At 40.4% G+C, this 27,427-nt stretch overlaps 1 protein-coding gene across 1 annotated transcript in view; it reads right to left on the bottom strand.

Moving 5' to 3' along the window:
• Positions 1-5,437, bottom strand: part of Slc39a8 (solute carrier family 39 member 8) — a 57,345-nt gene extending 51,908 nt beyond the window's left edge. The window contains exon 1 of the mRNA XM_042701806.1: positions 5,135-5,437. Coding sequence (XP_042557740.1) covers positions 5,135-5,353 — 219 coding nt within the window. The 5' untranslated portion in view covers positions 5,354-5,437. The remainder of the gene's footprint in view (positions 1-5,134) is intronic.
• Positions 5,438-27,427: the final 21,990 nt, after the last annotated feature.

Here is a 27,427-nt window from a genome sequence, read left to right as displayed (position 1 = left end):
CACTTTGGCTTTTCTTAGGAGGGCATTCATTAAGTAAAAGAGTCTCATGGGCTTTCCTGCTTGAGCTGGCTTCAAACAATGATCCTCAGATCTCTGAATAGCTAGGGTTACCGGTGTAAGCCACCAGTACCTACCCCAGAAAAGTTTGATACAGACATTAACTGGGCTTCTTAAAAATGTGTGTTTGGGAAGTGGCACTGTGGCTCAGGTGGTAGAGTGCTAGCCCTGAGCTGAAGAGCTGAGGGACAGTGACCAGGCCCAGAGTTCAAGCCCTATGACATTACAGGATAGAAAAGGAGAAACCCTAGGTCTCCTTGGCACAGAATGAAATTTTCTTAATAGAGACCCAGAAACACAACAAATCAAAGAAAGGTTGAACAAATGGGATTGCATGAAATTGCAGGGCTTCCGCATGGCAAAGGACATAGCTGGCAAAATCAATAGAAAGCCCATGGAGTGGGAAAAGATCTTCACTAGCCATACAACGGTCAAGGGTCTCATATCTGAAATATACCTGGAACTCAAAAAATTAAATCCCCCAACAACAAATCCTCAAAGAAACAACTGCCCAATAAATAAGTGGGCTAAAGACAAAGAGAAACTTCTCTGAAGAGGAAAGAAGGATGGCCAATAGACACATGCAGAAATGCTCAACCTCTCTAGCCATAAAAGAAATGCAAATCAAAACATTGAGATACTACCTCACCCCAGTTAGAATGGCTATAATCAAGAACTCTAATAACAACAGATGCTGGAGGGGATGTGGACAGAAGGGAACCTTACTGCATTGTTGGTGGGAGTGTAAACTTGTTCAACCACTTTGGAAAGTAGTATGGAGGTTCCTCAAAAGACTCCACATAGAGCTCCCATATGACCCAGCAATCCCACTTTTGGGCATTTACCCAAATGATCACAAACAAGACCATACTAAAGCTACCAGCACAACTATGTTTATTACAGCATTATTTACCATAGGTAAGATATGGAACCAACCCAGATGCCCCTTAGTAGATGAATGGATCAAGGAAATGTGGTATATATACACAATGGAATTCTATGCCTCCATCAGAAAGAATGACATTGCCCCATTTGTTAGGAAATGGAAAGGCTTGGAAAAAATTATATTAAGTGAAGTAAGCCAGGCCCAAAGAAACATAGGTCCCATGGTTTCCCTTATTTGCAATAACCTAGTATATGTCTGAGACAAGCAGAAAAGGTCAGATAAGTTGATGTTAGGCAAAATGAACCCCAAGATAAGGACTCAAATGTTTTTTCTCTCTTGCTATTGTTTCTAACATATTTATAAGATGATTTCTTTGTTGCTTTGTATGTCCCTCCCCCAAGGTATAACCCCTGTTTCCACTGTATTTGATGTTGGTGGAGGGGAAGGGCAAAAACAAATCGTTGAAATAGGGATACAGGTGGACCCACTGCAACAATGAGATGTACAAGTCATTATGTTGAAAAATGAACTTTACAACTTTGGCGGGAAGGGGGGGGCGGAGGGGGAGGGGGGCGTGCGGGACATGGAAAGGGATGGGAAGGGGAAACAAAGGAGGAGACAACGATGTTTGATAAGAAATGTACTCATTATCTTGCCCATGTAATTGTAACCCCTCTGTACGGTATTTTCACAATAAAATGTGTGTGTGTGTGTGTGTGTGTGTGTGTGTGTGTGTGTGTGTGTGTGTGTTTGGCGGAAGAGATAGAGTTGAAGGAGCACATTATATTTATAAATGACATTGTCAATTTTTGCCCTTGATAAAATTTTGCCCATGGTAAAATTGATGCTAATTTTTTTTCCATGTGGAACAAATGAAAACATAAATAAACAAACAGAATGAATAATCCAAGGAAGAGAAGGATCTAGTCAGAGGCAGGATGAGTCCCAGAAGATAATGACGTCAGATATGGCTGAGCAAGAAGATCACAGAAGAGCCGCTGCATCAGGTGTGCAGAGGGCGGTCAGCGCGAGAAAGCAGGGCCTCCAATGCCAGGCTCAAGATTAGCACTGCGCAATACTTTTGGAGAACTTTTAAAAGAAAGAATACTGCACTGCTTTAAGAAGACTGGCTATAAATTTAAAGGGGTTAAAAACAGGGTGTAGGTACCATGGTGATCGCAGGAAAGGATGGTAAAAGAAAAAATAAATATGAAGTAGGAGAGAGTTGCACAATACTGCAGGGCACAAAAGAGTTGGTGGAAAGAAGCCCCAACGAAGACAGGAAGCAGAGGTGCCTTCCCCTGCCAGCCCACTACCTCTTCCATGGTCCCCACTCTATAGGGAAGCCGAATATTTGAATGGAAGTTTGCCATTCAAAGAATGAAGACCTTTCCTTTCATCAGACTATTTAACTAGTGTGTCCACGTACAAGAACCTAAAGAAAAGGTACTTGAGGAGAAAAAAAAATAAAGGAATGAGAAAGGAGCAGGTGAACAAACAAAAGGCATAACCTTCCGTCTGCTGGATTAACCATTGACACTGGAGCTTCGTTTTTGTTTTCTAGAAACTTCCTTAGACAGGTCAGTTATAAAGGATTCACGGGCCCGTTCAGCTTCCTTTCTTTCTGCTCTTTAGGTAACTTCTTCTACTTAACTTTTTGAATCTTTAGTAGCAATGAGAAAGAAAATAATAAATTGAATTTTTGTACTGTCTTTCACGTGAGCCCAAGTGTCTCTGTTTTCCCAAAGCAACAAGTTAATAGTGTTTAGGAATATTGAAAACAAGATTTAAATTTTTCCAGAATTATCTAACAGATTTCCAGAGTTAAGTAGTATATTGCCTGAGAAGCTAGCCTAATACATATCACTGCTTCATAGAAACAACTTCTACTTTCTCAACATTTTTTACAGTCAGAAAATTAGGTTTCTCACACCAGTCTGAATTTTATTTACATGTAGGTAAAGAGATGAACTTGTGTTCTTTCAAGTATAAAGATATTAAAGGCCTTAAATTTTATTTCAATGGTGACCGTTTTAAGCTAGAGCAGATAAGAATGCCTTAGCTTAAATACATTAATTACCAGCAAATCAATGGATTTTTCTCGGTTAGTAGTTCATTTGTCATCATTTATGCAGTGATTATTGCTTTCATTAAGACATCTTAGAACTTCAAATAGCTGTTAGCCCTGATTAAAGTGGAGACCTTTCCTTGGCTTTCCTTTGTTTCGAAGATAATTATGGGTTTCTTCATCTCTTTTTGATGCCCACAGAGGTCATAATGAGAATAGTTGCAGATGCAAAGTTAAGAATGAGAACGTGTCAGCAAACATATAATTTACCTATCAAGTTAATCCTACCTGCTGATATACAATCATACTTAGTAGCATTAGGGTTACTGCTAACAAGCATAACCAATCTTCCTAAATACTTTAGGTGCAAAGATGGCTTGGAGGGTCTCTGGCCCTTTAAAGTTCACCTCCAGACACTGCAAGATAAGAATAGCACTTCAGTGAAACCAGCATGGGAGCTACAGATATGCAACTTAAAAGTCTCTAAGCTTGTTTCCAAGCATGTGACTGACTCGATGTATGTAAAGATACTGGAGTCCACACAGTTGTTTTCATCTACTTGGCAAGAAGACAACACAAGAACCCCCAAAACATTTAGGAATATATGAGCTTTATTTTCTAAAATGTCAATATAATTTCTGAGCACTTCAGTTGTCCCAACTATCACTTAACCAACTAACTATAATGAATGATCTGCCTGCCAGAACTGCAGCCACACACAGTTCACAGAAAAGTCTGTGGAAGAGGAATCCATAAAGCCTTCTAGGTCAAAGAGAGCTGGCTTCTGATATCCAGAGCATCAGAAGTTCTCCTTCTCAAGTCCTGTACATTTTAACTGAGGTCAGATATTATTAAGAAAAATAACAACCTACATGTAATGTTCTTGGGATGGAGTACAGGTGATTAAAATGTCCCGAAGTATAACCCAAAATCAGATTCATTGGAGAATACTCTATTTCCAAGAACAGAATATTGTTAGACAGAATTTCCCAAACACCTGGAGCCACGAAGACTTCGTGTAACCATCCTTTCCCCAAAGTAACAAAGCATATGGAAAACATCATTCTCTCAGTCATCAATCAAACATGGATGGAGGTAGCACTGATTTCACTTAAGTCTTCCTGCATCTTCTACCCCATCCCATCCCAACCCACCCTACCCCGGACACCACTGTAGTACTGGGGAATGCAATCCAGGTATCACCAGCCGTGGAACAGGTATGCTTTTCGGTTACACTTAGGTCGTCTTCAGCTGTACCTAAAGCCAAGATATTATTGCAGGAGATTCGGATAGAGATAGATAGATAGATAGATACTGTTCTTAAAGGCAAGATATTATTGCAAGAGATGCCGATGTAGATACATATATTATATCTGCATATGGGTCCTCATATATATGTGTGTGTCCTTATACATATGTGTATATATACACGTGTCCTCTAATAAGAGTCCAATGTATTTGAGTAGAGTATATATGCATATATACATAGATAGATACACAGATAGATATGCATGTATTTTTTCAGATTGAATGAATTTGACCTGACAGATATCAAGAAACAACACTTCAAACCCCATCCTCCCTCCCGCCCAACTGAACCACCACCCTGATCGGGTTGTCCTCAGTTTCCCCCGCCGTAGAATCTGTCCTTCCCCTCTAACCTTCACGTACTATCCACCAGGGCTGGTTTTTGGCCGCCCACCCACCCAGGGAAGGTGTCTGAATCTGCACAGAGTTAAGTGAGCCGCTATCTTCCTAGGAAGATTTAAATACACCCTTCCTGCCGAAAACTCGTGTGGGGAGATAGCCTGCCACCCTCGATTATTTCGTAGCCTTAATAATAATAGTAATAATAATAATAATAAATCTTTCAAGCCCAGCCTGTGCCTGCTAAGCCGGTGGAGACACGAACAGCAGCCCTTTGCCACCTGTCCCTTAACTCCAGTCCTTCAGCCCCCGCTGGCTCGCCAGGGAAAATCAGTTCCACTGTAGCCTCGAACTGGGGTAGAAAAGGGCATCATGAAATCCATGCGCCGATTCCCCGTGGAAATCAATCCGTAACCCAGCTCGTAGGCGTGGAAGGCTCCCACCGCCCGCGCGCCCCACAGGGCCCCGGGTCGTACCTGGTTGAAGTGCAGATGGCCCAGCTCCAAGGCGCCCCTGTGGGGCGCAGATCCCAGCTGCTCCAGCAGGAGCCCGAGCTGCGGCGCCGACAGGCTCCGATTGGCACCGAACAAGCTCAGCACGTCGTCGCTGAAGACCAGCCCGGTCCCCTCGGCCGCCCCTCCGAGGCCGGTGGCCGCCAGCAGCAGGAGCCCGGCCACTGCCCCGCCCGGAGCCATCCTGGACTCCTCGCAGCCCCTCGAGGGCGCACGGATCACGCAGCCGGCGTCCGCAGCGCCCCGCGCAGGTGTTGGGGGCGTCGGTGCCCGCGGGTGCGCCCGTGCGAGTTAGCGTGGCCCGGGCCACCCCCGGTCCTCCGCTGCCTTCCAGACGCCAGCAGCCTGACACCCCGAGGACATGGAAGGCGTTGCGCTGCCCGAGAGAGCGAGCGATAGGCAGCGTGGCCCCCTCTAGGCCTCCTGCAGAGCCTGAGATAAAAAAAAGGGGGACAAGAAAAAAGGGAGGGGAGGAGGGACAGAGATAAAGGCCAGCGGCCACCAGCTGGCCAGCCCCAGGAGCACTGTGTGGGCTACAAGCTCCAACTCCCGATCCGGGCCCGGGGCCAGCTGTCTGGGAGCCGGGGTGACCCAAGCTCCTTCCGGATAGAGAGCCCCAACCTGCGCCTCTCTTTAAGAGCGAACCCCACACTGACGACAGAACCCTACCTCCTCTTCCTGTCTTTATGCTTTATTCCTTCCGCAGCAGACTTAAAAGGATTCCAGGAGCTTACAGAGGACACCCCCACCGCACCCCCCAACTTCGGAGTCTCCAAGTTTGGGCGTCTAAGTGCCTGATCTTGTCTCTGCGCTTGACAAATGGATAGGAAGGAATCTCTCTCTCTCTCTCTCTCTCTCTCTCTCTCTCTCTCTCTCTCTCTCTCTCTCTCTCTCTCTCTCTCTCTCTCTCTCTTTCTCTCTCTCTCCCCCTCCCTCCCTCCTCCCTTTCTCTCCCTCCTCCTCTCTCCTTCCTCCCTTTCCTCCCTCTCCCTTTTCGTTCTCTCTTCTCTCTCTTCCTCTTTCTCTCTCCTCTCTCTCTCCCCCTTCCTCCTCTTCTCCTTCTCTTTTCTCTCTCTTCCCCTTTCTGTCTTCCTCTCTCGGTCTCTCTTATCTCGATCTCTCAGTCTCTCTCCCTTATCTCTGCTCCCCTGGGAAACTCAGGGATCCGGCCTTGCGCCCTTTACAGATAAGAGTAGGGTCTTGTCCCCGCCTCTGTGGCACGTGGTGACACACTCCCCCGGGCTGAGCTCCCGCGCCCGTCCACGCCGGGGCGCAGAGCCGCGGCGATCGCTGTCCACCCCGGCCTCGGCGGCGGGACACTCTCCGGGGGGATTACCTACAGGCCACCTGCCCGCGGGGCCTCCGTCCTGATGTGGGTGGTCCACTTGTTTGTTACTTGGGTGCAACCCAACTTCCTGCAATGGAGCCTCCTGCGTTGTCTCCGAGATTAACAGGAATTGCTTTTTTGTCTCACTTCTTAAATTCAGAGGAGAAAGAGGAAATCAAATCAGAGGCCCCGATGGCGGGCTAGCCGAGCCAGCGCTGCCCAAGCCGCCCTTCCTGACGCCTCTCGGGATATCCGCCGATCACAAGGAATGTTTATTTGTTCAGATGAGGATTTAAGAAAAGTTGATTTAGGTGTGAGGTCAACAAGTTTGTGTAAAGTGAATGTGGTGTTTGGGGACAAAGGTTGTGTCTGGTGGATAGGACTGTCCAAAAGTAAAGGGAAATACTGCTTCGCTTTTGGATGGCTAAAAGGGAATTCGGAGAGCTAGTCCAGCCTTTCCTTGAGAGAGTGCAGAGGTCCTGAAAGACCAAGTTTAAAAGGAGAAGCTAAATCCAGACAACGGCAAAGAGAATCGAAGTCTCCCCAGGGGAAATTAGGGCCATAACTAACTACAGAAGAAGGGACAGCACAGAGTTCCCAGGAGAGTAGAGATCTAAGTGGACATAGTTGAAGCCCTGTCATAGGGAACAGAGTTTAGTGGGCAGAAGGCAGCCTGACCAGGGGCACAGATATCAAGGGGGAGATTTCTGCAGAAGTACCACACTGCCTTAATACAGACATAAATGATTTCTCCATGGCTGAAAGTGATTGGAACCAACAGCGATTGGCTACCTCCATTACAAGCAGTGGCAGCAAATCGCCTGCCTTGAAGGGAGATGTACTAAATGACCTTGAGGATCTGGTCATTTCCGTTTCCAAATCTCTACGTTTGCCAACATTAATCTACAGAATGACAGTGACTGAAAAGGGCCAATATGTCACCTAAGGGCCAGAGGTAAATTGATGTCACAGTTGAGCTTTTAAATCACTGGTGTAATTCTTCATGGCTTTTTTGGGATTTTTTAAGTGTAACCTGTTGCCACTTTTTCCTCTGGACCTTCATATTTCAAGATGACTTTTGGAAATTAATAAATGCTTTCAAACGGCTCACTTCCATCCAGTGAGTAGCTTGTTATCTGAAACTTGTTGATTATCTGCTGATGTGTGGGATTTCTCAGCGGCTGTCATCAATAATACAGATTTTAAGCAAAGGCTTAAGCCTGTAATCCTAGTTTGTTGGGAGGCAAACATTGGGTGATCAAAGTTCTAACCTAGCTTTGACAAAAAGAAATTCAAGAGACTCTATCTCAACCAATTTCTGGGCATACTAGACTGAACCTATCATCCCAGCTACTGAGAAAGGTCAATGACACTCTCCTACCATTCAAGGGAAGCACCAAGTAGGAGGATCACAGCTCCATCTAGGACAAAAAGTAAAATAACAGCAAATAAAGGAGCTGGAGGTATAGCTCAAGTGATAGAGTGTCTGCCTGGCAAGTCTGAGACCCTGAGTTCAGTCCCCAAGACATCCAGTGATAATAATAATAATACAAATTTTATATTGTGGACTTTTTAATACAATTTATTTATGTATCAGTCATGTCAATGCATGTGTGTGTTGTCATTCGATCAACCCTATAAAACAATAAACAATAAAATAAGTAATAATCAACCTGCTTGGCATTTTTTTTCAAATATAGTTAACATAATGTAAGCAGAGAGTTAAGTGAACATATTCAGAAGTTTACAAGTTACTACCAAATAAGCAAGACTGATTTCTAGCTGTTTCATTTCAGTAAACCACAATAACGAAAACACTGTTCTGGTAGTTTGGAGGCCCATATAAGCCTTTGTATTACAAATGTAGAGAAAAAGACTTCCAATTTAAAATATAAGGTGTAATGCAAGCTGGGTGTGGTGGTACAAGCCTGTAATCCCAGCTACTTGAGAAACCGACGGGAAGATGCATGGCAAAGCCAGCCTGGGCAAAAATGCAAGGGTCTCTGAAAAACAAACAACAGCAAAAAGCTATGAGGGTTTGGCTAGAGTAAGTAGAGCACTTGCCTGACATGCTCGAGACCCTGAATTCAAACTCTAATACCACCAAAACTTAAAAAATTTAAAAAAATACAAGTGTATTTTTCTTGGAAATTTGCCTTAAAGATCAAATGGTTTTAAATATTAACAGTAAGGGTAATATGCCAAGAATATTGATCAGAAGTTTTGCAAGATGCTTTTTCTCTTTCTGACTCAGCCTCCTAGGAAACCTAAGAGTCCCCTGAGCTAACCAGGATTCAATTCCACAACCTATAAAATAAAACAATGGGGATGCAAAAGGTCAAAAATCTGTTCTAGTGGGATTTTTTTTAACTTTCAAATGTCTAATGTTCACATCCTCTATTTCCACAACAATATTAACTGTTGAGGAGAGAAATAACAATTTAATTCTCCAGTTGAAAGGACAATTAGTTCATGTCAATTCTTACTTTTCAATTCTAGCGTCAATGTTTTCCCAGCCCAGATCTTTTTGCTATTATGACAAATAAGGGGAAAATTCACTTTTCAAAATCTTTTTGTGCATGCATTTCCCTGTGGAAGAACAAATAAAAGAAATGTGAAAGAAACCATCGACAATCTTTGCTCTTGCTTACCCATTCCCTTCTTTTTCTTCTAGACCTATACTCATTGGGTAGATCATTAGCACAACAGTATGGATGACTGAGGAAGGGGAAAAGGGTATCTAAGCAGGAGATAAACACTGTGGGTAATTTCAGCACAAGCAGGATCATGAACATGTCCAGATTGGGGAAGGGACAGAAAAATCAGAGCTGCATCACTAGTGCTGTAAGGGTATATGTCAGTAACCCAGCACAGCCTACTAGAGCTCAACAATGATGAAGAGAGCATCATTTTCAGTTGGGTTGAGCTAACAGAGCTCAAGCAGAGTGAAGAGCATCCATGGATCCCATGGGGAGAAGAAGAGGTTAACCAAAATGGAAAACCAGACCCTGAGTGAGCAATGAAGGCCTCCATTCTTGATACTGACCATGCACACGTGACTGTGAGAAAGAGAGAGAAAGATGACCCCCGAAGAGTCGCAGTGTTGGGTGGCAGACTCTTTACAATGAGGATGGCAGCCTTGTAGGGGTATCAGAACCCAGAGAAGACTTAGGGAAGGAGATGTCAGCAGAAATGGATTCTACACTGGGAATTTATTAAATGTGTGAGTATATTATAGGCCATAGTGCTCTGTTGTTTTTTTTTACTGTCCCAAAACTAGAATGAATCTGATAGTTTGGGTTAAAATTGAAGTGTTAGTGGGCATCAATATCTAGGGTGTCAAGGACTCGGGTGGTGACAACTAGTTTCTAGTATATATAAATACATAAGTGCACATATAGTTGTGAAAAATCATAGCCTTGTTCTTGGCGGAGGGCCGCAATGGTTGTTAAGTAGGCACTGAGTTTGGCTTTAAAATCTTTCTCCACTAAACACGGTTAAAAATACTACAGAAAAGTCTGCTTCCAAGACTGTACATGACAAGAGGGTACTGGAATATCCTCTTGTGCTTGGAAAGAAAGAAGTGGGTACAAAGAAGGTAAGACGTGTACCGGCCAACTGTGGCAACTCAAACCTACAATCTTAGCTAACTGGGAGGCAAAGATCAAAATATCATGTTTCAAGGCCAACCTGGAAGAGAAAGAAAGAAAGAAGAGAAGAAGGAAGGAAGGAAGGAAGGAGAAGGAGGAAAGAAGGAGGGGGAGAGAGAAGAGGGAGGGAGGGAGAAAGAGAGAGAAGAAAGAAAGAAAGAAAGAAAGAAAGAAAGAAAGAAAGAAAGAAAGAAAGAAAGAAAGAAAGAAAGAAAGAAAGAAAGAAAGAAAGAAAGAAAGAGAAAGAAAGAAAGAGGGGGGAAGGAGGGAGCGAGGGAGGGAGGGAAGGAGGGAGAGAGGGAGGGAGAGAGGGAGGGAGGGAAGGAGGGTGAAGAGCCTCCATCTCACCATCTCAACAAATAGTTGGTAGTTGCACAAATCAGACCTTACCTGAATAATAATAATAATAAAGGCAAAAAGAAATGATGGCGGGAGGGGCTCAAGTGGCAGAGCTCCTGCCTTACTAGTAGAAGGCTCTGAGTTCAAACCTCAGTACAACCAATTAACATATTTATAATTATTCCAATATTTGAAATTATTATAAGATAATGCAGCATCTGATGAGCCATTAACATATGCTACCAAAGGCATAAAGGTTGTTTACTCCGCTTGCAACTTTTCTATGTTTATCATTGCTTCAAAATTTAAAAACTAAAGAAGAAAAACTAAAGAAGGGAAAATATTCTAGAAACAAATGACATTAAAAGTAAAACTAAAATCTCCCAGAAGTGTGGACTTTATAACCTCCAGAGAAATCCATTTCCTCACTAATACAAACTGGAAGTGTTTGCATTAGGATGCATGCTGTAGTGGGACTCAGAGTAAAAACAGCCCCGCATGGCCTGGGAATAAATCTCAGTACTTAAAGTCTTGCCTAGAGAGCACAAGGGCCTGAGTTCAATCAGCAGTAGCCTGAAAAAAAAATTGTAGAGAAGAAACATAGGGAAACTGAGGTATGCAGATGATTCAGGGCAAATAATTCACAGGGCAAGTACCCTTGAGCTTGAAGGAAAAATCAAAGTTTGACAGAAAGAAAGGCAAGAAGTGGATGCAAATTCCATAAACAAAACAACAAAAAAGGAAATGGTAAATAAAAAGCCCAGAGAGGTTTGAGAGAGCTGGGAAAACTATGAGATTTTTCTTGAATCTAGAGAGAATTAAGAAAGTCTCAACATTCTGCTGGAGCATACATGTCTATTGGGGCCCCCAAAGATTCTCTAGATTCACAAAATTAAAAGTGAAAATTCCCCTCGATAAGCATGAAATTTCCTACTTCCTGTGGTAGCCATATTGAGTAACATTCATTCTCATTACTAAAAATTCTAAAATAAGACCAAGAGAAGATCTGGCTAGATCAAAGGTCTCTATTCGGCCATTAATGCCAGGGACAATGTAAGCAGGAAACAGACTTTTGTAAGATTTCCCTGAATTTAATTCTCCATCTATAAAATAAAGATTAAAGTAATATCTGCTCCATTTATATCACTAAATAACTGTAAAAAAAAACAGATGTACAAGTAAGCCATTCTCATGAGCTAAAATGGAGGAAAGGGTAATGGGATAGGAATAATAGATCTAGCAAACTGCCAAGGATATCTTACAACAAAGAGTGTCTTATACCTAACAAAATCCCTGAATTCTTTTTAGAGGAAATTAAAGCACTAATCAGAAATGATAGACCCATAGATAACATCAAGTCGAATCCAGTCTTTTCAAAGTCAGTAAGGGAAAGAAAGGTCAGAAGGGTTAAGTGACATAGTAACATAACACACTTATGACAGAATGCAAGCTCTGACCTGTGCTTTTCATTTTATCATCACAAAATAAATACAAGGCAATGTTTCATGGAGAATGCAGGCTGGGTGTCCCTTATCTGAAATGCTTGGGACCACAAGTGTTTCAGATTTCAGATTTCTTTTGTTCAGACTTTGGAATTTTGTATACAAGGTAATGGGTTATCTCCAAGATGGAAGCCAAGCCAAAACACAAAATCAATTTATGTTCCACATAGCTAGAAGGTAATTGTTTTCACAACACCTTTAATAATTTTGTGCATGAAAAAATGTGTGGTATAGAATTTTCAACTTGTGGTGTCATGGTCCTGCTCAAAAATAATTTAGTTTACAGGCAGAGCACGGATGACTCATGCCTATAATCCCAGTTACTTAAAAAACTGAGATCTGAGGATCAAGGTTTGAAACCAGCCTGAGAGAGGAAAATCCATGAAGGAAGGAGAAAAGTTTTGAAGTTTTGGAGTATTTTGCATTTCAGTTGAACAGATGACAATTACTCATTATTCTTGTAATAAAATTGGAGGTCAATTTAAGTTAATCTGAATTCATAAAGCTGGGAATTATGCTGTCCTCCCTTCTCCATCTTTTTTCCATGTCCTCTCACAGCAAACCAATATAGCTGGTGCTTTTATTCTCATTCAACCAGTTTGCCCAGCATTACTTTACCCTGAGTTCAATGATCTATCATTGTGGACATTGTTTAAGATATGCTAGAATGTGGGGAAAATGTGTTTGTACTAACATGAGAAGGTATTTTAAAAAAAATAATGAAAATATAAGAGGCACCTATATTGTTTGTAATATAAACAAGTCAGACTTTGTGCACATATTTGCACGTAAAATGACAAAGGCTTGGGGAATATGCACTTTGCTGTTTGCAATGCTTTCCTCCTAGGGAGTGTTCTTTGAGGACAGGAAGTTTAAAGAGGGAAATGTACCCTTTCCTCTATAACCTTCCACCATGTTTTCTATGGAGTATCAAAAGATTTAACTTAACGCTAACCGCCAGTGGCTCACAGCTGTAATCCTAGCTACTCTGGATGCTGAGATTTGAGGATAACAATTCAAAAGTCAACCCAGGCAAGAAAATCTATGAGAATTTGATCTCCAATTCACAACCATAAAGCTAAAAGTGGAGCTGTGACTCTAGTGGTAGAGTGCCATCCTTGAGTGAAAAAGTAAAGGGACAGTGCTCAGGCCTGAGTTCAAGTCCCACTACCAGCACACACATAGCTAAGGTTGTTGTACAGGGGTACACTTGCCTAGAATGCATAGTGCCGAGAGAGAAAGAGGGAGGGAGGGAGGGAGGGAGGGAGGGAGGGAGGGAGGGAGGGAGACAGAGAAGGAAGAAGAAGAAAGAAGAAGAAGAAAAAGGAAGAAGGAGGAGGAGGAGGAGACGGAGGAGGGGGAAGAGGAGGAGGAGGAGAGGGAGGAGGGGGCGGGGGAGGGGGAGGAGGAGGAGGAGGAGGAGGAGAAGAAGAAGAACAAGAACAAGAAGAAGGAGGAGGAGGAGGAGAGGGAGGAGGGGGGAGGGGGAGGGGGAGGGGGAGGGGGAGGAGGAGGAGGAGGAGGAGAAGAACAAGAAGAACAAGAACAAGAAGAAGGAGGAGGAGGAGGAGGAGGAGGAGGGAAGGAAGAGGAGGAGGGGGAAGAAGGAGGGGGAGGATGTAGACAGATGTTTACTTTTATTAATTAGAAGAATAAAAGTTATCCCAATGTTCATGACTGTGGCCAGCCTCAGTGTCTCTCTATGGAAACTAAGGATCACCCGTATTTTTGTTTCTGCTTGCCCAACATGGAGCGACCTGAGCAGTAGGAGGAAGTCCTTCCTTAGGCTGTATGCCTGGTGTGCTTCCTTTCATTATCACACACAAAAAAAAAAATTAGCAGATTTGTTTTAAAATATATAAAATAAAATAACCTGAAAAGCCTCCAACTCCTTTCACTCTGAGCTTCCGTAGCCCCGGGCTTTGATGGTGAGTGGGGTCCGCTGGAATCATTCTCCATTATAGGGGTCGCCTTCCTGTCTCATCTCTCCAAGATCAGAGTCCCAAGACTTGATGGACTATCACTGAGCAGCTAGGAAAGGGAATCCTACGAGAACAATTAAAAATTCTTGTTTTGAAGATAAGAAAATACAAGGTCTAGCTTTTTTATAAAATAAAGAGCCGATGGAACACAACTCAACTTTAAAGGAAGTTAGAAAATAGATCGTTCTGAGCCAAATACGATTGGCTAGGGACCAGTAACATGGACTCAAGTCACTCTAGAGGATGTTTTCTGGCCAGGAGACAGAGAACTAAGAATGGATTTGGGTGCTGTCATAGACCACATCTGGGTTTTAAGATAATTAAAGAATACTTGTCTCACTATTATTTTTTACTCATCCACGCCTCTTGCTGACACTTTAGAATTCAGTGTTTATGAGAATAAAAACCAAAGCCAACAAGGAAAATTAGATGTGTAATTATTTGCTTTAATCCAGTTAGCACGATGACATAATCATATTGAAGCAATTTGCTCTAGGAGGCAGGTCTGGTCAAACCAACAATGAACAATTTTCTCACTATAACTGTCAGATTACTACAGAGTTGACCAAATACCATCATGTTCTAGCAGATGTTACTGTCCTCAGATCACTTTTGCTTGAATTGTTATATGTTCATTCTATACGTGAACATGGGGCAAATTAATTTATCCTTTCTCATTTATTAATTTATTGTCTTAGCCAGATATGAATGTTTGTGCATATTGTGGATCATCTCAAATATTAGGGATGAATGTTAGTCTAGGATAGACACAATTCTGACAAGAAACCTGTGTGTGCATATGTGTGTGTGTGTGCGTGCATATGAGCATGCCAATCTTGAGACAGTCTAGGTGCTGTCCCTTTTTTTTTCTTGCTATGTCACTTGAGCCACAGATCCACTTCTAGGTTTTTTTCCCAGTTTGTTGGAGATAAGAATCTCATGGACTCAGCAGCTTTGAACTGCAATAGATCTCAGCCTGCTGAGTAGCTAGGATTACAGATGTTTGCCACCTGTAAACAATTTTTTTTAGTGAGGACTCTTTAAAACAAAGCCGAATAGCTAGAGGTGTAGCTCAGTGGTACAGTGTCTGCCTGATGTACACAAGGCCTTGGTTTGATCCCCAGCACTATACACATACACATGTACACAAGCCAAAATTTAAAATTACAATACATACATATTTCAAGTGTGTTAATCTTCTTTTCATACACTACAACCTACTAACAAATGATCTTCATTTAAAAAGAAAAGAAAAGAAAAGAAATACCTGCTGACCTGGCTTCTTTTCAAAAATCTTGGGTTAAAATCCAAAGATATTACAGTTGTGAAGTTTGTGTGATGAACCTGTATGCTTGTTCACTGAGTTTTTACCTTGGATTACATTAAAAACTTATTACAATACTGATGCTTTTGGTTTTCATTGATTTTTAATCCATATCCCAAATAGTTTACAAAAACAAGCTGGGAATCAATCGCAGGGCATGCAAAAGCACTCTAGAATGAGCTATATCCCACCCCTCACTGGATCTTAAACTCTACTTTTCTCAGCTTTGTACTGGCCACATTAAAACCTCCCAAGAGCCTTGTTCACATGACCCCAGTGTTCTTTGCTAAACTCTAGACTACCACGTGGGCATGTTTAATACTTATACATTGTAAGTATAAAGAAAAAAAAACAGGTTTCTTTAACCAGGAAATACTGTAGACAAATGCTGTGAGGTTGAAATACAGGATATGTAAAATATCTAGCATAAAAGCACATGGAAGCTGGGCACTGGTCGTTCATACCCATCTTTCTAGCAATTCAGAAGGCTGATGTCTGTGGGTCACAGTTTGACATCAACTCAGGAAGACAAATCTGAGAGACTTTTATCTCACATTAACTAGTCAAAAGCTGGAAATAAAGATGTGACTCAAGTGGTAAGAATACCAGCCTTGAGCCAAGCAAAAGTATAAGGCCCTAACTGCAAAGCCCCAGTACTCCATTACTGGTACATACTCAAAAAATATCACACACAAAATTTTCTTTTAAGTGTGTAGCATATGAAAGTATGTGTGTGTGTGTGTGTGCATGTGTGTATCTGTAGCATTACTATACTTTCAGATAGCTCTTTTTCTAATGCATATCACAAGGTCCTAAAACAATATCCAATCATGATCTATGACAATGGCCTAAATTTCAAATGAGAAGCTTGTATTATTTTTGCACTGAGAAACTACACACATGTCAACATGAGGATACGTTCAGAGATAGGCATCACAAAGTGATGCTTGCACAAACACAAATGTTCCTCATTATTACTGACAGGATACCATTGCATATGAAGACCAGCATTGACCAAGATTGTGAAACCTACAATCTGCCTTTATCTAAAAGCATAAACTCTACCTTTCTCTCCTGCTATAGCAATGAATTTCCTAAGCATTTTTCCCCAAAGACCAGCTGACACAATGGAGCCCTTCCCCTCTCGTTTATTCCTGTCCTCGCCTTCCCTGACCGCCTCTTCTCTCTCTTACCACAGAATCACTTCTCACCCATAAGGTAGATCACTTCCAAGAGCACAAACATTCTCTCTCTCTGTTAGAAATTCTTTTCACCTTTTATCTTGATCAAGCTACCACTCTGTTTATTATAGGTTCACTTGGGACTTGAAGAAGATTTGCTGGAGTTTTGACCCCATCTCAGACTGTGATGGATGACTCTGTGTAGGTAAGGATGAGGATTCATGAAGGATGAGGTCATACTGGGGTAGAGTAGACCCTGTTTCTATGTGACCCGTGCCAGGTAAAGACACTGAAGGACACACCCGGAGAACAATATGTAACAATGAGGACAGAACTTGGAGCAATGCAACTGGGAGCCAAGAAGTGCCAAAAATTGCCATCTACATACTAGGCACGAGGAGGAGAAGGAGAAGAGATTTCACAGAGAGGCCAGACTTGCCAGCAACTTCATTTCCAGCTTCTGGCCTCTGGGATCATTAAGTACGACTGTAAATCGCTGTGTTCTAAGTCATTCAGGTTGTAGCATTTGTTACAGCAGCCCTCAGAAAGTGAAGATTATTATTATTAGGTTATTTCCATGTGCAGAAAGTATATTCTTTTGTATCTCTTTTTACCTGACATCTCTCTTAGTTTTCACTCTACTCGTTTGCTTCCTTTTGAGAGTAAAGTTCTTGAAAGAGTTCTTTATGATTGGTATCATTACTTTACCTCTTCTCTATTATCTAATGCTCCCACTCTAATGAAGATTACAGGTGTGAGCCTCGATCGCCCAGATCTGATGGAGATTCTTACTCCACCCTCCCCTCCCCAGAGGCTACTTTTGTCAAAGTAACTTAGTGTGCTGTTTTCCTTTATGACAAATAATATAATAGGTTCAGGGTTGTTCTTGTCATTGGTCTTGAACTAAGGTTTTTGCTTTCTGCTTCAGCTTTTTCACTCATAGCTGGCACTCTACAACTACAGCCACAACCCCAGTATAGCATTTTGCTGATTGATTGGAGATAAAATCTCACGGGACTTCTGCGTGGGGGCTGATTTCGAACTATGATACTCCAAGTCTCAGCCTCCTGGCTAACTAGGATTTCAGGCATGAGCCAACAGCACCCAGGTTATATGTTATTTGTTTGTATTGTTTGTTTTATTTTGTTGTGCTGTACTGGTATTGGGACTTGAGCTCAGGGCCTCTTGCTTGACTTTGCTTTTTTGTTTTTTGTTTTTTTACTAAAGGCTGGTACTCTTACCCTTTGAGCTACACCTCCATTTTCAGGTTTGGGGTGATTAAATGGAGATTACTTTCACGGTTTTGTCTGTCTGCATTAGCTTGAACCATAATCCTCAGACCTCAGCCTCCTGAGTAACTGGACTACAGGAACAAATACGTTCACTCTTTAATGTTGCCATTACCTCTCTCCATTACCAGAATCCTTAAATTGTGGAAAGATCAGGGAATGAGGGCTGTTTTCATTTGAAGTTCAGCCTCAAGCACACACTAAATCCTCAAAGTAAGTCAATGAAATACATATGATTTTTCAATTATTGACTCTATGAAGTACAGAAAATTTTCATTTGCATTTAAGCACTCTTTGTTTATGGATGTTGAATGTTTTACAAAGATTTTGCTATGGTTTGTCAAGACTTCAAAGGCTCCTAACATAAATATTGTGAGTTTTGTAAACAGACCTTATCACTAACCATTTATTTCATGGTAAATCAGGATGTCTTTAAATTTTATATTATACCTTCCACACTTATTACCACTTATTAATCTCCAGAGTCATCCAATGTATGAGAAAAAAGAAAGTCTTTCTAGCTTTGGAAATTAAGAAATCAAAGAGCCAAAGGACCTTCTTGTGACATCTAAGTAAATAGATGATAAAATGTAAACTGGGTATAAAAACTTCTGACCAATCAGCTTAATTTCCAACTTCTCAATCACCAACCCCATCTTATAATTCCATCAACATTTAAGATTATTATCTTAAGTATATCAAAGAGAAAATAACATCCTACTGGATATTAAAACAATTTCAAGATAAGAAACTGTGCAATCAGAGGTATTATAGAGATAAATGCAATAAATGATTATACTATATTATAGTTATGTTTGCATTTGTCTCATTTAGTTTGTTATTAATTTTTAAAGTTTCTCTTTCCCCCAGTATCTCAAGAACTTCATACATTCTAGGAATTCAGTAAACATTGGTAGACTATTGGTAGACTAAGTGAAATTATTGAATAATGTTAAAAATATTTGTAACAACAGAAAACTGGCCAACAACTTCTCAAAAATCATCTAGAAAGAGGTGAAGCAAAACTGAAGCAAACACCGTGTGTCATGGTACACATCTGTTACCATGTGTCATGGTACACATCTGTAATGCTAGCACTTGAGAGCCTGAAGGTGCATCATGAGTTTGAGGCCAGACTGCCAACTTAACAAGTTTGAGACTCCCCTGAGCTGCATAGAAACTTCATACAAAAAAAATCAGAAGTTAATGTAAATAGAAACTCTGTAATAAGTATATATATATATATATATATATATATATATATATATATATGATAAAAATGGCAACTTCAGAAATTTTTCCACCATTACTATCATAAATATGATGTATGTACATCTACTTAGGTTTTTTTTAATCTGTTACTTGAAAAGCAATTTTAAAAGTTTATAGTACAAATGAAACTACCTCAAAAATTTAAACAATCCCAGCAATGCATGGATAGTTTGAATGATTTTTTTGTTGAGATTACTTTATGACCTCACCCAATGGAACAGTAAGATAAGTAAGTAGGGCAGCCTTCAAGAAGGCTGAGACGTGAGGTTCTATTCTGTTCCAGGATGTCAGCCTGGAACATCTGCATCTCACAGGCTTTTCTCCATTTCCTGCCTCACTCAGGGTCCTTGATCTGAAACCTGAGGGTGTTTGAGTCTTCCTGTTGGGATGCTCCTTATTAAATCTGATTCCCTTATGAGGCCCTGGTGAACTACCTTTTCCATCTCCCCTTAAAACAACACATGATCACTGCCACTTCCTGCCATTCCAGTTGGTCAGATGCAAACAAAAGCCAGCACCTGAGTGGACCTGGGGGAATTTCAAGTCAGCTAAAGTGAAAAGGTTGGTTTCTTAAGATAACTATATGAAATATGTAGCAGGTAAGACATAGCCTTGAAGAATCTCAGCAAGTGTTCTCAGCAACCACTTCTCATCCAGGAAGGCTTACATTTCCAGTTAGGACACTATTAGCAAAGCATTGCTACCACTGAGTCAGAGTTGTTTTTGGCATAAGCCAGATAGGGACATTTTCTCAAGAGCATGCTTAAATTTTCACCAGCACAAGCATACCATTGTTCTCATCAAAAGGAGACAGGGCAGGAACCAAACCATGGTTCTAACACATAGAAACTCAGGGGACATACTCACATATATTCAAACAGAGCACACATCCTGCTATGATGAACTAGTAGACACACAACCCTCCTTTACTGTATGAGGAAGTCAATACCATAATCAACCCTGTACAATATGAACATATAAGATGATGTTAAGCGAAATGAACCCCAAGATAGGGACACAAATATCATTTTTCTTTCTTGCTGCTGTTCCTAATGTATTTATAATGTACCACGTGATATTTTTGTTTCTTTGTATGTTCCTCCCCCATTGTATAACCCCTGTTTTCACTATATTTGATGTCAGTGCCCTGCATCTTGTATATACACTTTTCTAATTTGGGGAGGAAAAGGGAAAACACAAAATGCTTAAATAAGGATACAGGTTGACCCATTTTAACAATGAGATGTACAAAACACTATGTTGAAAACAAACTTTACAACTTCTGTGGTGGGGGGGGGGTAGTTGTGGAGGTAGGAGGGAAGGGATGGTAGGGGAAAACAAAGGAGGCAACAATGCTCAATAAGAAATGTACTCATTACGTTGCTCATGTAACTGTAACCCCTCTGTACAGTATTTTTCAAAAAAAAGAATGTCAATACCATAATCAGTCCAGTACAAGTCTAAGACTACACAATTATTTCTACTCTCCTGTTAGCAGACAATAATTTTTACCAGGCATAAATTCTAATTTAATTCCAAAAAATAAATCATACAAGCTTCACAAATACAATTTTATTTATTTAATGAATATTTTTGGAGTGCCAGCCAGATTAGACTGTCTTCTATATGCTGAGAGATTATCAATGAACATACTGGACCAAAATCCTTGTTTTTCTAGAGTTTCTACTTTAGTAGGGAGTAAGTAGAATAAGGTAAGATGTATAGTTCATTTTTGAAGTACTTCTACAATGATTCGCTGTGTAGTTATTAAATATCACATTACCAAAAAAATTAAATATTTGGAAACATGTACATACAATGTTAGGTGGGAAGAAAACTAAAACACAAAACTATATTTGTGCCAGGTGGTGATGGCTCACGCCTATAATCCTAGCTACTCACAAGGCTGAGATCTGAAAATCATGGTTTAAAGACGGCACAGTCAGGAAAGTCCATGAGACATTTATGTCCAATTAACGACTAGAAAGCTTGAAGTGGAGTTGTGGCTCAGGTGATAGAGAGCTAGTCTTGAGCAAGAAAACTCTGCCACAGTGGGGCCCTGAGGCTCACCCCAAGACCAAAACAAAACAACTATAGATGCATAGGGCTGGAGGTATTGCTTAAGTAGTTGAATGCTTAGCAAGCATCAGGCCCTGAGTTCAAGACCTAGTACTTAGGCTAAGAAGAACAAAGGGCACATGTTTTTCTAGCCTACGTGGATGTTATATCTAAATTATAAATCTGTATGAAAACATAAACAGGGTCATATGCATATATATAAACATATTGTCTAAAGAATGGTATTCACAGGTGAGAATTACAGTGTCATAACACCATCAAACAGCTAACAACGTTTAGCAAAATGAATACTGGGAAGCTAAAACGTGTTGTCCCAAGGGAGTAGAGGTCAAGGGGAGGGAGGAGCGGACTAGGAAGAGGAATGATAAGTGAATATATGGATAAATTGAATATATTCAATTTACCTTTGTGAAAACAGAACCCCATAACCTGAGGGGATGGATGGGGTTGGGACAGACGGGGGTAACATGGATCAAGATGTAATGTACTCACAACATATTGAACTGAAACCCTTTTGTATCACTACTTAAAAATAATAAAGGAAAAAAAGAGAGGGGGAGGGAGGAAGGAAAACTAAGATGGACTATTGCTTTGACTTTCCAGTCATATCTAATTCAAAACCCTCAAAAAAGTGGTGCCCAAATCTTGGAATGTCCATAATAGAATATTTCCAAGGATCTAGGGGAGAAGGCAGTTGTCCACTTTTCTCCTGCCAAATTAACACATCAAACATGTATGATTGTGTTTATGCACACAGATACCCCTCTCTCCCTCTCACTAATCTTCCGTTGAAGAAGAAAGGATATTTTTATCACCAAAAGCAAGCATATGATCTTAAAATAAGGAAAATTCCCTTGAATATAATAAACTTGGCCTTACCGAAGAGATCTGATTCCACTTTGTGGTGTTTTTCATTCTGCCATGCACTGGTGGACACAGGACATGACAGGATTTAGGAATCACTGATGTACAACCTGCATTTTTCCCACTAAAGTCCAGAGAGTGGGGGGGGGGGGTGCTATGAAAGTCCACATTCCTCAGTCTGGACCACACTCCTGTGGTCACTGGGCGTGGTTATGAATGAGTGCTGGAAATGCCTAAGCTTTCCTCACCTCACACCCTCTCCCCACCAATTCAAGTGGCATTCCTTGGGATAACTCAGGCTCACCTGGCAATGTCACTGAAAGTGAGAGAGGGCATTACACTTATTCTGACCTTCTCTTCCGTTCTAAGTAGGTAAGATAGGGTTCACCTGCTCTCTCGAACTCTCAGCAGGATTGTTTCTCTGAAAAGAAAGCAGTTGTAATGGTCCTTGTCAAGAAAACAAACAATAACAGATGCTAGGGAGCATGCGGCCAAAAGGGAACCTTAATACATGGTTGGTAGGAATGTCAACTTGTTCAACCACTCTGGAAAGCAATGTGGAGGCTCCTAAAAAACTAAGCATAGAACTACCCTATGACCCAGAAATTCCACTTCTGGGGATTTACCCAAAAGATAATAAACTAGGACACATTAAAATCACCAGCACAACCATGATGATTGCAGTACTATTCACCACAGCCAAGGTATGGATATCAGCCCAGATGCTTCTCAACAGATAAAATGGATCCAGAAAATATGATATAGATAGATAGATAGATAGATAGATAGATAGATAGATAGATAGATAGATAGATAGATAGATAGATAGATAGATAGATAGATAGATAGATAGACAATGAAATTTTATTCATCTATTAGAAAGAATGATATTGTACCATTTGTAAAGAAATAGAAAGACGTGGGGAAAAAATATCTTGTCAGACCTTGAAAAACAAAGAATGCATGTTTCCCTTTATACATGAAAGCTAGATTTAGCTTACAAACTCATAAGTAAATACATCAGGTGGTACACAAGTGTACACAAATGTACTAAATGAAATACAGTTGATTCAAAAGCTATCTCAAATAGCTTTTTGGAAGGCAAAATCAAAGCTCAGACAAAAAAAGACATCAGGAAGTGGGTACTTGAAAATGGTGGGGTACACTTTTGGGCATTTACCCAAATGATCAAAACAAGGCTATACTAAAGCTACCAGCACAACTATGTTTATCACAGCATTATTTATGATAGCTAAGATATGGAACCAACCCAGATGCCCCTTAGTGGATGACTTGATCAAGAAAATGTATATATATGGATCAAGAAAAAATACACACACACACACACACACACACACACACACACACACACACACACACACAATGGAATTCTATGCTTCCATCAGAAAGAATGACATTGCCCCATTTGTTAGGAAATGGAAAGACTTGGAAAAAATCATATTAAATGAAATAAGCCAGGCCCAAAGAAACATAGGTCCCATGGTTTCCCTAATTTGCAATAATTAGTATATGTCTGGGACAAGCAGAAAAGATCAAAAGTTATATATATATGACCATATAAGATGGTGTTAAGTGAAATGAACCCCAAGATAGGGACACAACTTGTTTTTTCTTTCTTGCTATTGTTTTTAATGTGTCTAAAATGTACTATGTGATTTTTTTGTGTCTCTTGTATGTTCTTCTCCATGGTATAACTCCTGTTTTCACTGTATTTGATTCCGGTGTCCTAAATCTTGTACATACATTTTTCTAATTTGGGGAGGGGAAGGGAAATAACAAAATGCTGAAACAAGGATACAGGTTGACCCATTGTAACAATGAGATGTACAAGACACTACGTAGAAAATGAACTTTACAACTTGGGGGTAGTGGGGGGAGTTGGGGAGGTGAGGAGAGAAGGGATGGTAGGGGAAAAACAAAGGAGGGGGTAACAATGCTCCATAGGAAATGTACTCATTACCTTACTCATGTAACTGTAACCCCTCTTACACTATTTTTACAATAAAAAACAAAAAAATTAACAAAAATCTATCCAAAAATAAAAGAAATAAAAAGAAATTGGTAGAGTAGGGTCAAGAGGAAGGAAGTAGACAAATGAAGAGGAGAAGAAAAATTCAGACTAGAATCCGATCCTGCAAAACTAAGAAGAGTGAAGAAAAGGGTAGGTAGGGGAGGGATGGGTGAAAATGTTAAAAGGGTGACATTGATCGAGATATACCGTATTCATAAACTGCTTTGTTAAATGGCAACTCCTTCATACAACTACATAAAAGATAGTACACTGAAAAAAAAGAAAGGAAGGAAGAAAGAAAGCAATTCACCATGCCTTTTATCTGTAAATTGAAGAAGAGAAAATGGGCAGACTTGTTCCTTAGAATTCACTCTGAATTAACAGCAACAACAACAACAAAAGTATTAAGTACAAACTTTTAGGGTCAAGTTGCAAATATTTAAGTTCAGTATCTCTGGTTACTAAATAAAAGAAAATTCTGAAGAGATGGGCTTTTCTAGAGAACTTATCCATACAAAACTGACAGCTAGAGGTCTGGGTTCTGATAAAACTTAATAGGTCCATTTTTGCTCAAGTAACTTGACTTCCCTCACTGACTGCTGGTGTACATGGCCACCTGAGCTGAGGATGAAATCATCCTGCTCTACTACTATTGAAATGGTCTCATGTAAAACCACCTTGATGGCAGCCATCAGGGAGATGCAAGCCCTCACTGACCAGAAGAAAGTGAAGTTGAACACAGGAGCAACAATGAGCTATGAGTCATATGCCCTCAGCCCATTTCAAATACAATGTATTCCCAATATAGAGAGCTGATAGAACAGTAGCCTCCTGTCTCTCCTCTCACAACAGTGGTATGGATGACCTTGAAACCAATCATGTATGTCCACATGTGACTTATTTGAACAGGTTATTCTAGTAGAATTGAGTCGATTTGTGTGGGTGTGTGCTGGTACTAGGGCTTGAACTTAAGAGCCTGAGCTCTGTTCCTTAGCTTTTTTGCTCAAGATTGGGGCTCTACCACTTGAGCCACAAATCTACTTCTGGCATTTTAGTAGTGAATTGAAGATGAATCTCCCAGACTTTGCCACCAGGGGTTGATTTCAAACCACAGTCGTCAGTAGCTTTATAGGCATGAGCCACCAGAGCCTGGTTCAGATCATTTTCTTTTTTTTCTTTTTTTGTGGGGGTGGGGCAGGTAATCCTGGGTCCTTGAACTCAGGGTCTGGGCAGTGTACCTGAGTTTCTTTCGCTCTAGGCTAATGCTCTACTACTTGTGCTATACCACTTCTGGCTGTTTCTGAGTAGTTTATTGGAGATAAGAATCTCATAGACTTTCCTGTCCAGGATGACTTCAAACCAAAATCCTCAGCCTCCTGAGAAGCTAGGGTTACAGGGACAAGTCATTTGTGTGCCCAACTCAGACCAGTTTCTTTAAAACACATACACATACACACACACACACACACACACACACACACGACATATATATATATATATATATATGCATATGCATATATATATACCAATCACTAGCAGAATAAGATGAACAAATATCAAACGATTCTATTAGTTGCTAATCTTTCCTAAAAAGTGTATTCACAATTGCTATACTTACTTTAATTATGGGCCAAGTAAGAAACAATTTGTGAACTGGAATTGCTCCATGGCCCAAAACTTCATGTTCCTCCAAGTTGGAGACACATTTGATTCACCATTTTATGTTCTCAGGTAGCAGAATGGGCCCAGGTACCTCGGATGGACTGCTGCTTAAGTTAGATCCACAGGTCTACTCACAAATGGCAGCTTCAGTAATAAATACTTCAATCAAGTCAGAATTCAAGCATTAGAAAGCAGCTGAGATCAGTTCAACACCTAAACAGTAGCCAGAAGTTCTTTCATTAATTAGTAATTAATATTTAGCTTGTTGACTAAATAATGCAGCATTCATTGCATTAACTGGAAATAATGCTTTTTTTAAATTTCAGGTACTTATACATTAACTATGATAGGAAATAATTCACCATCATTAAAGCCAAAAATAGAGTCCAATATAATTTCAGCTCTAAAATGCCAAAGAATTTCAAGGTTGAACTTTGATACATAATAGTATTTACAGATAGTGTTTTGTAATTTTCCTAAGAATAGACTTTGTTGATTTTTTTTTAAGGTGAAGACTAGGGAGGAGTTTGAAATTTGTTTTTATACTTCTCTTGACTAAAATGTTAACAATTATACAAGTAGCTTCTAGATACTTTTATGATCAAGAGAGTGAAATGTATTTGAGACATGGAATCCAAACTTGGACCAGGTCCCTATCACAAGTTCCTGAATATTATTAGCTTGGTGAAAGACACCTTAGAGCAGTTATTTTAATCTCTATGAACCTCTAAGGAGTCTCAGGAGAGGGATTTAGGTAAAAAGAGACTTGAAGTTATGGGCTCAATTATAGTGCTCTCCTCAGTGAGGGATACAGAGAGGAGAGAGAGAGAGAGACAGACAGACAGACAGAGAGACAGAGAGACAGAGAGACAGCGATCAGAGCTAAGGCATAGATGACCTGGATTTGCTTGCTTTTCCTTTGGCACACACATACACATGTGAACACACTCATACAGCACATATAGCATTTACATTGACAAAACAGCCCTTTCTTTAGAATGTTAGAACAATTAGCATTCCAGGAGTACGTACACATACACCTATATATGTATGTATATAATCATTCATCTTCAAAGGATATTATGGAATTGATTATCTCAAGAACCAGTAAAATTTAGAATCAAATCTTTATCTTGCCTTTCCTATATAAACTGTACTAGTAGTTAACTAAATAAGGTGCCAGAAGCATCTTTATTTTTAAAAAAATTCAACTAATACTTAAAAACAAGCATGATCAAACTAGAACATCATCCTTTTGTAATTCCCAGTGTCTCCTAACACCAGACAAGGACTTTCGAGATCCATAAAGCAAACCAGAGTCGCATCCAGTCCCTGGATCCAGCTTCCAATATTTTAGGAAACTGAGAGAACCAAAGAACATGTTTAAGTATTGGATCCATAAGGATCCAATAATTTAAAGTATATATGCAGACTGGCAGGATATCTCATGTTAAATGGCCCAGGTTCTTCAACAGAAAGCAAAGAAGGAAATGGAGGACAAATATAGGTTAAAAAGAGACATAAAGACCATACCAACCATGCTTTTAAAGGGGGAAAAAGGGGTCTGAGGATATGGTAAAAAAATAATAGAGCACCTACCTAGCAAGTACAAAGCCTGAGTTCAAACCCCAGTACCACCAAATAGTAATAATAAAGGAGGCTGAGATCTGAGGATCGCCAAAGCCAGCCTGGGCAGGAAAGTCCGTGAGACTCTTACCTCCAATAAACTGCTAGAAAACAGAAGTAGCACTGTG

This window comes from Dipodomys spectabilis, unplaced genomic scaffold (assembly GCF_019054845.1).
Source record: "Dipodomys spectabilis isolate Male_0828 unplaced genomic scaffold, ASM1905484v1 ptg000297l, whole genome shotgun sequence".
Taxonomy (NCBI): Eukaryota; Metazoa; Chordata; class Mammalia; order Rodentia; family Heteromyidae; genus Dipodomys; species Dipodomys spectabilis.
Note: the sequence above shows the minus strand (reverse complement) of the source record. Positions and strands in the feature narration are given on the sequence as shown.